Source organism: Cibotium barometz, chromosome 33 (genome assembly GCF_041138505.1).
Source record: "Cibotium barometz isolate CiBa-2024 chromosome 33, ASM4113850v1, whole genome shotgun sequence".
Lineage (NCBI taxonomy): Eukaryota > Viridiplantae > Streptophyta > Polypodiopsida > Cyatheales > Cibotiaceae > Cibotium > Cibotium barometz.
In genome coordinates, this window is record NC_141078.1 from 9,506,517 (window position 1) to 9,521,067 (window position 14,551).

General features: G+C 46.0%; 1 protein-coding gene across 1 annotated transcript in view; it reads left to right on the top strand.

Moving 5' to 3' along the window:
• LOC147619270 (3-hydroxyisobutyryl-CoA hydrolase 1-like) overlaps window positions 1–14,551 on the top strand; it is a 72,354-nt gene that overhangs the window by 23,764 nt on the left and 34,039 nt on the right. The window contains exons 2-6 of the mRNA XM_086772928.1: window positions 1,376–1,456; window positions 1,628–1,696; window positions 1,800–1,863; window positions 2,091–2,170; window positions 2,285–2,368. Of these exons, the coding sequence (XP_086629054.1) occupies window positions 1,376–1,456; window positions 1,628–1,696; window positions 1,800–1,863; window positions 2,091–2,170; window positions 2,285–2,368 (378 nt within the window). The remainder of the gene's footprint in view (window positions 1–1,375; window positions 1,457–1,627; window positions 1,697–1,799; window positions 1,864–2,090; window positions 2,171–2,284; window positions 2,369–14,551) is intronic.

The window sequence follows — 14,551 nt, forward strand, 5'->3', positions numbered from 1 at the left end:
ACAGTGTGGAGGTGGAGCTTTGAGTTTGAAGCTTTACAAGAGAGCTTGGAGGCCTCAAGGGACTCGAGATCGAAGCATTGGTAAGTACCCCACGACGGTTGTGTTCTATTGCTCATCCATTAGGTGAATATGTAGAGTTTCCTCTTGGAGGTGAGGTAGCCCATAACACCAAATTTCATAAGGCATGTTGAGTAGCTGGTGAGCGCCTCACATAAAAGAGACATTGTTGCCTGATGAAATTGCCAGTTGCAGCTTATTGTTTTTAGAGATGGCTGGTGGCAGTGGTTCAGGCCAAGAGCAGGCGGTGCACCGAAGGAGAAAGGCAAGAATTAAGAGGGGGGTGTAGAGAGGAGCAAGTAGGAGCAGGAAGAAAAGGGGTGTGGAGGCAATAATTAAGTGGCAATGGCTCAGGCCAAGAGCAGGTAGAAAGGGACGAATTGTGGGTGGGTGGGAGGGGCCGCCGGGGGGGGGGGGGGGGGGGGGGGGGGGGGGGTCCGGGGGGTCCGGGGGATGTGCCAAGGGGAGGGAGTAGGAGCAGGAAGGACAGAGATAGGTGAGGTTAAGGGAGTAAGAGGGTGGAAGGGGCTCGAATTGCAGCTTGGAAAGGGGAGATTGGGGTGGGGCAAGAAGAGATTGCAGGAGATGGAGGGTGGTTGAACACGGAATTTTCACTTAGGTTGGAAAGGGGAAGAAGTGGGTGATGGGAGCAAAAGCGCAAGGAGGTGGAGAAGAAAAAGAGAAGGAAGGCTTGGCATGATAGTTAGTAGGCTGTGTGCGCAGCAAAAAAAGAGGCAGAGGGAAAGGAATCTAATGGGACTTGGGATAGAGCGTTTGGGAAGGGGAGGCTACTGGTGAAAACTCTTTTTTTTTTTGTTTGGGGTGAGGTCCAAGCTCCTGTGTATCCTCAAAAGTTGGTACTTTACTTTTCGGTTCTTTTTTGACCTCTTTTGTGTCACCCTGCTTTGTGGGTTCTTAGCCATGTGCATTGACCACACTCATTAGAGCCAAACAAGCTGTGACTGCTACTTGGGCGTCATCTAATAAATAAAAACAGGAATGGCTGAGCCAATCTATAGATGCTATAGCCATCTCATGTCAGTCTAGTTGTCTAGCTCCTTACTTTTAAGATCTACCCCTAAAGTGTGTGGAGCTCCTTTTGGCGATCATCCAAAAGATCAGAGGAAGCTAGTGTAAGGTTGAGTCTTCATATTGTGTCAAGAGTAACTACCATGATGAATCAACCTAGAAATGTGTGTAGAATGTGCTTGAAAACTTTCAATTCTGAGGTACATGTAGAGTTTGGAGTAGTGAAAATCGTGTTTGCCTTGACGTGACGATGATGTTGGGGAAAAACCATGCCTTTTCATACATGCAGATTCTAGTGGATGAATGCAGCCAGGCAAGGGTGGCAATTTTAAACAGGCCGAAACAACTAAATGCTCTTTCACATTGGATGGTACACCTTATTTTGATGCTTGATTATCATCTTTTCACTTGTTTCTTGGGTTAAAAACACTCTTATGGTAAACATCTTGAAGCATCATTACAATCCTGTTGCAAACTTTCTCTACTTTACGGAGGTACTTATGGAGCTTTAAATAGGAGAATGCCCTAATGTAATGTATAGGTAGAATGCTTGAAGCAGCTCTATGAACAGTGGGAGACCGACAGCCAAGTTTCTGTGCTTATAATGAAGGTATCTCCGTGGGCAGCAAAAGGGTCCATTTTCCGTCAAAGACACTAATATGTTATCTTGTAATTTATTTTGGAAGTGTGAAAATGTCTTTGTGATGTTGTAGGGGTCTGGTAGGGCTTTCTGTGCGGGAGGTGACGTTGCGGCAACTTGCCACAATGGAAATGCAGGCATGCGTTGAGTTTGATTTTTTTAAAACTGCTATATAACCCTGCTAGGTAAATGTAGTGCCTTTTTCCATTTCTAGAGGTTTCTTGGTATGAGTAAGCTGCAATGTTCTCCTTTTTCCTTCCTAGAAGTTTCTTAGTACGAGTAAATCCCTGAGCACATCAGTTTAGTTTTTAAGATGGCATTAATGGATCTGCTTATTGACATGCAATGTGTTCTTCTTAATCAGGGCAGTACAATCTGGCCAAAGGATTTTTTTATACAGAGTATCTACTTAATTACATTGTAGGGACCTACAAGAAGCCACATGTAAGTTTATATGCCATTATAAAGCCGTGTAGTATGATCAAGGCCTAATACACAATCTCTTGGTCTTTGAAACTTCTAGTCTTCCTTAAAAAAAAATTTCTTGGTACTTGCTAGGTAGCTCTACTTGATGGGATTGTTATGGGAGGAGGTGCTGGTGTCTCTATTCATGGATCTCTCAGGGTTGCCACAGAAAAAACTGTATAGTTCCGTCTTTATAGTTTGCTTTGTTGCTTCAATGGAGTAATGAATATGATTATAAAGTTTGGCACTCATACATATGGCCCTGAATTGTAGAAAATCAATAATATTTGAACAAAGTGTATTAAAACAAATTAAATTGTTAAAAACTAGTATTCCTTCTTGGGGAAAGAATAATAGGATTAAAGAGCTGGTACAAAAGCGAAGGACAACAGTTTTTTGTCTTATGTTGTCCTCAAACTCCTTTTTTCCCTGTTTGAGGAAAAAGATGGGTTGCTAATAGTCTTCTAACCTAACATACAAAAATCAGAAAGATCTATTAATGTCTTCAAAAAACCCAAAGGGTCTATGAGACCAAAGAATAGTACAATGATTCCATGACGGTACTGATCCCTGGGAAAGCTAAAACTGAAAAAGAAAGCTAGCTACTTATACTCTGAACCTGTGTCCATGAAAAAAAGGTAGTACAGGTAGTCATGTGCTAATACAAAGTGCCAGTACAATGGGGTGGGAGGAGCACCTCATCCTGTAATAGTACCATCTTCCTCCAAAACAGAGTGTAGAGCTGTGGTGATGTCCACCACCTGTGGTGAGACCTCTCCATGTCGTCGAAGTATGTCCTAGGTCTGCAGCAGGCAGGTGGATGGGCGGGATACTTGGTGGCAGGGGCATCTGGCTCTTAGGAGGGATCGTTGCTCTCTCTAGTGACTCCACAGGTGCGTGGAGCCATAGGGTCCCATGATCTGTCACGGAGTTTATCCATGGTATGATCTTGTTGTCTCTGTGGGGCAGGAGTGGCATGCTCTGTGGCAGGCAGATGCAGGCAGAAAAAGAAATCTGTAATGGAGGTCTGGGAAGCATCCCGTTGTCTCTGCCCCCTAGGTGCTGTCTGAACATGAACTCCTGATGACGATGATCCTCATACTGCATAATCTGTGAGAGGGCCAAATCTGTCTTGAAAAAAGCAATGGAATCTCCTACGAATCTCATAATAGGGTGGGCATCTGAACATGTAGCGCTCCTCTGTCTCCACCTCTACTGTGCATACCCTGCATACCCAGGCCTTTTGAGGAATGCCCTTTGCTATATTAGATTCAACCCGTAGATGGTCAGATGATACCCTCGATTGCCCAATGGTGATCCACATGGCATGTGACATGTGCTTGTGAAGGTATCCAGGGCTCACAATGAATCCATCCTCAGAAACATGCAGGAAGTGTTCTTGGTTGGAGCCTCGTAGGAAGCTCTGGTGGATTAATCCATGTGTGGCTTGTGTAAAGCCCTGTCAGTTCGAGATGGATAAGATGGTTGATTTTGTTAGCAGTCATCTCCTGTCTGTACATTACAAACCACGGCCATTGTTGTGGGTGTGGCTGCCCATTTAGGTTTCTATTTTGCCCTATTTTTCCATGTATTTTCCCCTTTTTTGTGGGTCATGGGGGGCTGTCATGTGCTGGCCAACTCTATCTGCTGCTGGCCGACTGGATGTGTTGCTACCCGACTTCATTCAATGCTGGCCGACTGTGTTTTATCTGGCCGACTGCTGATTTTCCTGGTCGTGAGCAACTGGGCTGCTGTCGGCCTGTTTTGGGCTGGCCGACCACCTGCCCCCCACACCTTTTGTATATTGTGTATCGGATCTACTATATATAGCAGAGTTTATACAGCTTCTCTCTCTCTCTCTCTCTCTCTCTCTCTCTATTCTGCGTTTTGCTCTCTACAGCAGTTGTCTTTCATTTCCGTTGTGCATTCTCACATTGAATCAGAGCCCCAGGTGGCTTGAAGCTTGGAGACAGTGGGAGCTTGAGGGTTTGCTGATTTGTGGTGCCGATTGGAGATTTCTTGGGCTGTTCGGGACTTGGAGATCAGGTAGAAGGCGGCCATCACCGTTGGACAGCCACCTTGCATACTATTTGCATACTCTTCTTCATTTTTTTCCCACCTACCCTCCCTTCACAAGACCTTGTGAACCCTTGAGATGGCAGACTTGCTTGAGATGGCTGAGAAGCACGTGAAGATCCCTACTCTCCCACATTCCTAGTGGATCGACAGTTGGACGGGAACAACTACGGCATATGGAAGGTAATGATGGAGTCTGTCTTGGAGTCTTATGACTTGGCTGATTTCATTGTGGTTTGGTGTTCCACGGCCGGAGTTGGAGGACGGGGAGCTTTTACCCTCTACTCGGAAAGTATGGGAGGCTCAGGCACAGTTGTGGGATCGTGTCAATGCCCGTTTGCGTTCTTTCATCTTCCTTAATTGCACACCATAGGTGATTAATCATATAAAACATATGACGCGGCCAGAGGGATTTGGCAACATTTGGCTTCTCTGTATAACAGGGTATCACCCATGAAACGGATCTCCTTGGAAGTGCAAATGCAGGTCTTGAACCCTGTAAAGTCTTCAATGATGTGGGAGCACATTAACAAGTTGTAGGCTCTTCAGCAAGAGGTTCTTCAGGCTGGGAAGGAGATATCTTCAGAGGACATGGCCATCACTTTGTTGTCTCATTTACCCTCTCAGTACTCAGCATTTTACTCCTCTTTGATCACCAGTGATAGCCTTAGCACCATCACATGGAAGGAACTTGTGCCTATGGTCTTGGACCAGGAAGAGTGTTTTACGAATCCTCCACAAGGTGGAGGTTCTGAGGTCTTGACTGGCCAATGGTCGAAAGGCCGTAACAACAACAACAATAAGGGCAAAGGGAAGTCTTCATTGGAGAAGTCTTCTGAGAAGAAGGCCAACTCAGACCATGATAAATTGAAGGCCGAGTGGACTTGTAAACGATTGTGGTGAGAAAGGCCACTATTGGCGAAAATGTCCTAAGCGGAGTACCGCGAAGAGCGCTGATTCTTCAGCTTCAGCTGCAAAGACTCCAGCCTTTGTGTACTTGGAGATTTTGGACACAGATGCTTCATCTTCTTCGAGCGAGGAGGCAGTTGGTTTCATCGCCAGGGATACTTGGGAGTGGATTCTCGATAGTGGTGCTTCCAGGCACATGACTTCTTTGCGAGAGTTTTTACAGGATCTTAAACAGTAGTCAGGTCGCATTTTTATTGGCGACAATCGACTATACTGATTAACAATGAGGGCATGATGGAGATCATTCCCGATGGCAAAGGGGGAAAGCATTCCTCTTGTGTTCTTTACGTCCCTCACTTGGTTTTCATCTATTGTGAGTGCATGAGGTTTGCAAGACTGGCTTCCGGGTGGAGTTTGAGGAGCATTCTGTTGCTGTACGGGATAGAGAAACATGCTAGCTTGTATGGGAAGGTGGAGTGGAGAACGGTATCTACAAACTCTGAGCACTCTCTTCTCTGACAGGCACTCAGATCGGTGACTTGTGGCACTTCCGTTCTGGCCACTTGAATGTAGATGCGCTGCGACGGGCTTTCCAGGACTAGTTGGTGGATGGCTTGCTAGATGTTGGCAGCAGGCAGGGACACTGTAGTTCTTGCATCCGTGGTAGGCAGCACAGGGAATCTTTTCCGAAGCAAGCTACTAGGTGGGCTTTGAAACCTTTGGAGTTGGTACATACTGACTTGTGTGGACCTATGCAGACCCCATCCTTGGAAGATTCTTTGTACTTTATGTTGCTTGTTGATGATTGTAGCAGATTCACATGGGTTTATTTCCTTTCCCAGAAGGACCAAGCTTTTTCTCGGTTCAAGGAATGGCATGCTATGGTGGAGAAGGAGTTTGGATTGCAGATAAAGATTCTTCGGGTTGACAAGGGAGGAGAGTTCTCTTCTAATGCGTTTGTGCGGTTTTGTGTGGAACATGGCATCAAGCGGGAGCTGGCCAATACAAGTTCCCCTTCAGAGAATGGAGTGGTTGAGCGAAAGAACCGGATTGTGGTGGAGATGGTGAGGACGATGCTGGAGCATCGTGATTCCTTGGCCACTTTGGGGAGAGGCTATGGCTACGGTTGTCCATATCCTCAACCGATCTCGGACGTCTTTAGTACCAAAGATGACTCCATTTGAGGCTTATTTTGGCAGGAAACCAAATGTCTCCCATTTTCGTGTTTTTGGGAGTGATGCCTATGTTCACATTCCAAAGAAGCAGAGGGGGAAGCTTGAGTCGAAGTCCCAAAAGCTTGTATTTGTGGGATATAACTCTCTTTCCAAAGGCTACAGGTTGTATGATCCGGAGCAGAATGAGGTTGTTGTCAGTAGAGATGTTTTTGATGAGCATGTTCTAGCTTCCACTGTTGATGAGCCACCACTTCTTGGAGACCCAGATGAGTCTAAGAATGATTCCCAGTCTGTTGTTCCAGCTAGACAGCCTCAATCCGTTGTAGAGGTGGAGCCCGAGGCTGGAGATGAGCCCCATCAGCAGTAGCAGCAGGAGGCTCCGCGTTCTGTTCGAGTACCACGGTGGTTGTTAAGACACCCTTCGGGAGTCGGGTGTTACGGAGCTTTCCTCCAAGTGGACCACAGAGGATGGACCTCAAAGATCACACAGAGTTCGTGACAAAAACCATTCAGTGGAGCTCTTACAGGTAAACTATGCTTTGATGTCTCCTATCATGCGGGACAAAGAACCCACTTCCGTGAAGGAAGCTCTTTCTTAGGATACTTGGAGGAAAGCCATGCAAGTGGAGTTGGATGCCATAGAGAAGAATAAAACTTGGGAGTTGGTTTCGAGGCCGTCAAAACGGTCAGTCATTGGTGTCAAGTGGGTCTTTAAGACCAAGTATATGTTTGATGGGCCGGTGGACAAGCACAAAGCTAGACTTGTGGCTAAGGATTATGCTCAACGGCCTGGCATCGACTATGAGGATACCTTTGCACCGGCAATGAGGATGACCATGATTCGGATTGTTCTTGCCCTTGCCTCTTCTCAGCGATGGCCCATATATCAAATGGATGTAAAATCCGCGTTCCTTAATGGTGACCTGCAAGAGGAGGTGTATGTTGAACAGCCTCCAAGCTTTGAGGTTCCGGGATCAAAGGGGATGGTTTACAAGTTTTATGGTCTTAAGTAGACTCCCTCAGTCTCTAGGTGGTCTACAACAGCATCTACATGCACTTGATTTCTGCACACAGAGGGGTCTTACTGTGAACCTTGGGAAAACCAAGGTTATGGTCTTTCATACATCGAGACAGTGCAGGAGTCAGCTGACATTCACTCTCGCAGGTGCCAGGTGGAGGTGGTGACATCATACGTGTACCTAGGGGTTACCTTCTCTGCAGCAGCCACACGCTTCACCATGGGTTCAGCAGCCAAAGCTAGATTGACACGGGGATATGCAGCATTGGCTATGCTAGAGAGACAGTGCCACCAGGCGCATTTTCAGGAGCCCCGGACGAAGGGGTGGCTATTTGATACATTAGTCACACCGGCATTGATGTATGGAGCAACGGTATGGGCGCCAGGCCTTGCTACCCATTGGTGGACACAGATAGAGAGACCACAGGCCCTCATGATGGCACGCATGATACACAGCAAACCGTCAGTACCTCATGACATTATCCGAGCAGAGTTTGCTGCGCCTCCTATGATGGTAGAGGCCATATTTTAGACTATATGCCTGCTAGACAGATTCAGAGAGATGCCACAGGACAGATTGTCATACAGAGCTTTTGAGGCATCTAGACAGCTGGCTGAGGCAGGAGACAGAGGATCATGGTATGCACAGGTCACACATTGGTTCTCACAGCATGGCCTAGACATGGATCATCTACCACCATTCCAGTATGACAGGGATGCACCACATATCCGTCTCTCTCATAGTGAGAGGAACAGAGTATCGAGACAGGATCTATGGCAGCTCTATACACGAGAGACATGGATATCGCCTACACAGCCTCTTCCACCGAAGATGCTATACTACAGAGATCACTTCATGAGTATCACTGATGATGGATTTATAGAGAGGCCTAGATACACGGAGGGCTTTTTACCACACGGCTCCCGAGTGGCTATTGGTCAGCTCAGAGTTTCATCACACCGATTGGAGATTGAGACTGGCAGAGCAGCACGGATCCCCTGAGAGGAGAGGGTATGCAGATTGTGCAGAGAGGAGGTGGAGAGTGAGGAGCATTATGTATGCAGATGCAAAGCATATACAGCCATCAGAGAGAGATATCCCATTTTATTCAGAGAGCCACATTCCCTACGCAAGATCTTTGAGGCAACAGACCAGCGCATACTGGGGAGATACATTCTAGACATACAGTGCCACAGAGAGACATTATTACAGGCTCAGACAACTCCAGAGGGGGGGCGACAGACACAGATTACTACATTTTTTCAGAGATCCATCCCCCTCCCAGCCCTCACACGGCAGGGAATTACTCTCCAAAGAGCAGAGACACTTAGAGCCCGCAGGAGACAGAGGACGCCTGGCTTTTGGACACCACGCCTATACCAGAGAGAGATGACAGAGATCAGAGCTCAGTTTCACAGAGAGTGTGCGGGGGGACTGGCTCGCTTCAGAGCACACCCAGGCATGTTCTTCAGGGAGCTGTGGACACTCCCTTCATTGATGTATACCATTTTATACCCCCAGTATGGTACAGGATGGAGCTAGCTAGGTTGCATATCATGATTGTATACTCCATGCATATAGCTTTGCATTCTCCTAGTAGTAGAGCTCCATCCCCTGCACACCCAGATTCAGCTTTTTTGTTCAGTACTTTTTCATTTTTTTGGGATGACAGAGGTTACCCCATACAGGTACTCCAATTTGTCTCATAGGCCGAGTTCGGTCTTTTGGAAGACGTTAATAAAATCTCTCTCTCTCTCTCTCTCTCTCTCTCTATTCTGCGTTTTGCTCTCTATAGCAGTTGTCTTTCATTTCTGCTGTGCATTCTCACAGATCTCTTGCCTAGAGAGATCCAAAAAGGGGGAGTCGAGACTATACTGGAACAAGTGAGAGGGGGGGGGGGGGGGGGGGGGGGGTATCCGCAGGCTATGTAAGTCGAACCAGCTGACCGCTTATGAGTACCAGCCTCCAAGAGTTGCCATGTCCGTCTCATGTAAGCTGCATGGAAGACTCTAGGGCCAATCGTGGAAGGGACTCTACACCAACATCCGTGATAACATCATGATCTAATAACGCTCTATGCGCTGCCAATCTGCCGGGGATAAATCTGGTGCCCACAAGGGAGCTGCATGCACAAGTGCTGGGGTGACTAGGGTGTCACAAAGCCAACCCTATGTCCTCGGCTCCTGAAAATACGCATGGAAACATTGCCTCTCCAACAGGGCTAGAGCTGCATATCCTCCTCTAGTGCTTCTATCCTCTGTTTCCTGTCTCATAGAGAAGCGTGGACTAGTGAAGGTAGCTCCAAGATAGACATATGAGTGCACCGCCTCAACCTTGCTACCCATGTAAGTGATCTTTGTACTGCCTGCAACTAGGTAGGAGGTGTGGAATATCATAACCTTAGTTTTCCCAAGGTTGACTAAGAGCCCCCTCTATGTGCAAATCAAGTTCTCCAAGATTGGGACCCAATACGGTATTGTCTCTGCATTCTCTCTCTCTCTTCAGCTCTATCTCCTATGAATGAAGATAAAAGTGGATTGCTTCATGCTCACTAACATAAAGGTATAAAGAAGGTCTTGTTGTGCATTTACACGATCATATGAGTTGCATGTTACATTCAAAGAGAAGAGAGAGATGAACTGTGTTTTCAGTATAAAAAATGTATATGACTGTACAATTGCTATGGCCTTTGGCCTTCCAAAAGAGGATTGAATTATGACTTACTAGACTTATCTAATGATTGAGTGTGAGGTCCTGTAACCTGGCCGACGGCTGCTGGCTAGCTCTAGTTTTCCACGATTGTGGTAAAAATTGTCCTATTGGTCAGCCCTAATGGTACCCATGTGTGAGCACGTGGTGTCAGTGAGCATCTTGAAGCCTGATAATGGTGGACTTGCTACTTCTTCCCTAACTGAACCTGCTAGTGCCCTAAATCTACCCTAAAATTGCTACCTAAATCTAGGATTAGATCTAAGGTTAGCCATGAATAGTTAGCCATGTTTATGGCTGTGCACTTGACATTCCCTCCTGCTAAACTTGATGATGGGTTGGAAACGTGTCATCCTTCCTCCCTGGACTACTGACTCTGGCTGACTTCTGACACTGTGACTGAAAACCTGTCATTCCTCTGCTTCCACTCCAAGTCTGGTTTGAGAACTGTGCATCTGTTTCCACTTTGTCCCTAGGCTTGCAATCCCTTTCCCTTAACACAGATATGATCTCCTACTGAGAATGATCATGGTTGATGCTCCACCTTTGGAACTGATCTAAGAGCCAATGGTATGCTCCTTTGAGCGCACAAAGCCCAAGGATGCTTTCTTCTAGCTTTGCCTGCTGCAGACCACCTCATAAATGCTACCGTGGCTGCCTTCTTCCATGGATCTATGCATCTTTCTTGGGATAGATGAGTGCTTAGATGGCTGAGCTTGAATGCTCTGGTACCTATGTTGCATGCACAGAAGCCTTGCTGCTCTTGATCCAGCCGTAAGCCTACAGATTAGGAACACTAATGCAATAGCAAAGACTAGACAGCAAAGAGAAGATATTTTCAGTATATTAGTATGGTACAAAAAGATGTATATGACTGTACAACTGCTATGGCCTTTGGCCTTCCAAAATAGAACTGAATTATGACTAGACTACCTATTGATGTGCCCCAAAGTGGGAATAGATAATCTATGTCTTATGCTGGCCTAGCCTTAAATAGGCTCCCAAAATGGCCTGTAACCTGGCCAACTGCTGTCGGCTAGTTCCATTTTGTCCACGACTGTTGTTAAATGCTAAGAAGCCCTGAATGCTCATGTCAGCCAGCCCTGATGATACCCATATGTGAGCACCTGTTGTCAGCCAGCTTCCCGAGGCTTGATATTGGTGGACTTGCTGTTTCTTCCCTGCTTGATCTTGCTAGTGCCCTAAATCTACCCTAAAACTGCTACCTAAATCAGGGATTAGATCTGAGGTTAGCCATGTCTATGACTGTGCACATGCCTGATGGTGTTAGAGACCTCCTTAGAGAATCCTCTCGGGCATCTCAACCTGCCAATAACTGACTCATATAAGGCAATGATAGCCTAGATCATGTCAGACGGGACCCTGAGATGGTGTAAGCACTATAGGAGACGGGCCCAAAGCACTATATCGAAAGCTTTGCGGAACTCCACAAAGCAACAGTATAGTCGGCAGCCATCTACCTTGGCTTGCTTGACGATAGCCCGAAGCATGAATATATGATCCAGCATGGAGAATGTCCTCGTGAATCGTGCATGCCTTGGTACCCTATATTCCTCCCTCTGCCTGTGTGCTGAGCTCAGATTCACGTATAGATCCATAGAGCGTGGCCAAGATATGACTGATCATATGATGGTTCAGTAGTTATGAAGATCCATGGGTACTCCCCTTATGGATAGGTGCAAAAGTGTGAAGAAAGAAAGAAAGATATATTAAGCGTCTATTAAAGGTCCAATGGGCCTATGAGACCAAAGTGATACTATAATCTCATGGAATACAAGGAACATGAAACATGAAACATGAGAGTAGCATCGACCCCCAATGGATGCTATACCACTATATCAAGCATGGGGCTAATGAGTATGGTTGAGAGGTCTCCCTCAGCTAATGAGTGTGGCTGAGAGAGAGAGAGAGAGAGTTATATTAACGTCTTCAAAAGACCCAAAGGTTCTATAAGATCAAAATGATGTATACATAGTGTCCATGAAATCTCGTCATGGATGAAATAAGAAAGATATATTAAGCATCTACTAAACACCGAATGGGCCTATGAGACCAAAGTGATAATAATGTCCATGGCATATCTCATCTCATGGAACGGATAATAAAATAGAACAAATCAAAACTATCTCACTAGAGTGATGCAAAACTGTCCCTCAAAATCTCATCATGGAATTTAGGAGCATGAAACATGAAACATGAGAGGAGCATCAGCCCCCAAGAGATGGTATACCACTCTCCAAAATGTCAAGCATGGGGTTAATGAGTATGGTCAGGAGGTCTTCCTCAGCCACGTCAGGTGGAAAGGTAGCTCGTCGATGGTGATGGAGCATATCCTATATCTGGAGCTGATGAGGGGATGGTGTTAGGCACACTTGAATGTGGAGGTGTGGTCCGAGGTAACTCTTGTGAGGTGAGGTTCGTTCGTGTCACCATTTGGCCATCCAATTGGTCCACCCATGCTTTCTCATCATGTATGTACATTAGATTGGTGTCCATGGTAGTTGTATATGCTGGGATTGATGCCACTCATGTGATACTGTGGACTTGGCTTTCCGTTGGGACTTGTGCCTCTGTGTACATTCCTGGAAATGCCTCGTGGATTGGTGTTTCATTGGGTCTGGTACTTTGTGTACTTGCCTGGAGCACGTCTATTTTGGTATAGTCTCATGAACGGGGATTGTCTATACCAATGCTGCAATGCATAGCATATTTATGTGCTTGCTTGCAATTGAAATTGCATGCTGTTTTCATGCTTGCTTGACCAATGTGTAGTTCCGGGTAAGGGGACACCGCCCGCGAACCGTGCGTGTGAAACTGTCTGCTGACATGGTTATGTGGCATGTGACAGGTGGTAAGTATTGGTCATAAACTTAGGCTTAGGAGTTAACACTAATTTATAAGTGAGTGTGTACATACTTCATTAAGTTTTGGGCGACCCAAACTCACTTATAAATTATGACCAGCCCGGTGTTCACATTGATGTCCCGAGGTGGACAAAACCCAATGCCCACCGCCCAGACCTTATCCCCTTTGTACAAAGGGAGTAACCAGCCATGTGTCCTCTCTAGCTTGCTCCACAAAGCACCTGCCTGTTACCACCTACATTGGACAACTCATGACCACACTCCTCCTCTCTCTAGAGATAGGCACCTCCTTCATGAGGGCATTTGGGCTGTATTTTCTGCACTTTCTCCTTCCCAACTCCATATCCAAGCTTGCTAAGGTGTTTCCCAAGCTTCCAAGAGTGTTTCCGGGTGCTAATCACTCTTCTACACACTCCCAGTGACTGAAATTCAGCAAAAAAACTCTCTTTACTGCTGTAATTTTTGGTCTTTTTGTTGAAAACCCTAATTTTAGCCCTCCTTTCTCAAGTTGAACCATAGGGGAAGACTTCCGCTGTCATCGACTCTACTTGCAATTGGTATGCTTTTATGCTTAAATATGGAAGCAAGTAGCAGGAGGGAGGAACCGGATTACAAGATCACATACCCTGTGTAGTGTTCTCTTGTCCTACATGCTCTCTTGCAAATTGTTGCTACCATGTGTTGGTGGAACAATAGAGAGCAGATGGTATGGAACATGGGCACTTAAGAAGGTAGTGTGAGTTGCAAGTCTACATCGACAACCACTTGTTTGCAATACTATATTCATATGCATTGGTATGGAAATCTGGTTAGAAATGCCCATGACACTATGTACTTGATTCTCCCAAGATCAATATACTTTATTTGAGGGAGGGGCCAGCCGTTTCGGCTCATTGTGTGTCTCTTGTCAATTTAGCAAATTACTTCTTGTATTTAGCATGTGTCCATCAAATCTTAGTGTATTTAAGTGTATTGATTAGCATTGTGTTCATACCAAGTTACATTGGTACCAGAGCATACGGTTCTCTTTCACTTCTATCGTGAGAGACGATCACCGTGAACACTAGCTATCTTTACACTTAGAACATTATGGACAGCCATACAATGAATGTTGGAGATGCTAACACAAGAGGCAGGGACAACGAAATGCATGTCTCCAATGCTTTAGAGGATGAGCAAACTCATGTGGTGCACAATAGGGAACATGAATATGTGGGACAGCTGTCTTGTGGCAAAGAGAAGATGTAGGAAGAAGAGTCCATAGTCTTGAGGGCTGAACTTACTCGTATGCAAGCTCTTTTCCATGCACAACAAGAAGAATTGAATCTCTACTGTCGTGAGGATCCATTGGTACATGACTGTTTGAAAGCCAAGAAAGCTGAATCTTATATGGATCATGCAATGGCATTGATTGCTCAAGAGTTGCACATGCGACCGAGGGATGTAGCACGTGCATACTTGGCTCGTATCGAGGATGCCTATGCTGAAAAGGCAACCATCCCACATGTCTTGGAATCCCCACAGGTGCCTGAACAAGAACTTATGTCAAAGAGGATGAATCTCCATGCTATGGGAGAGGAACAATCG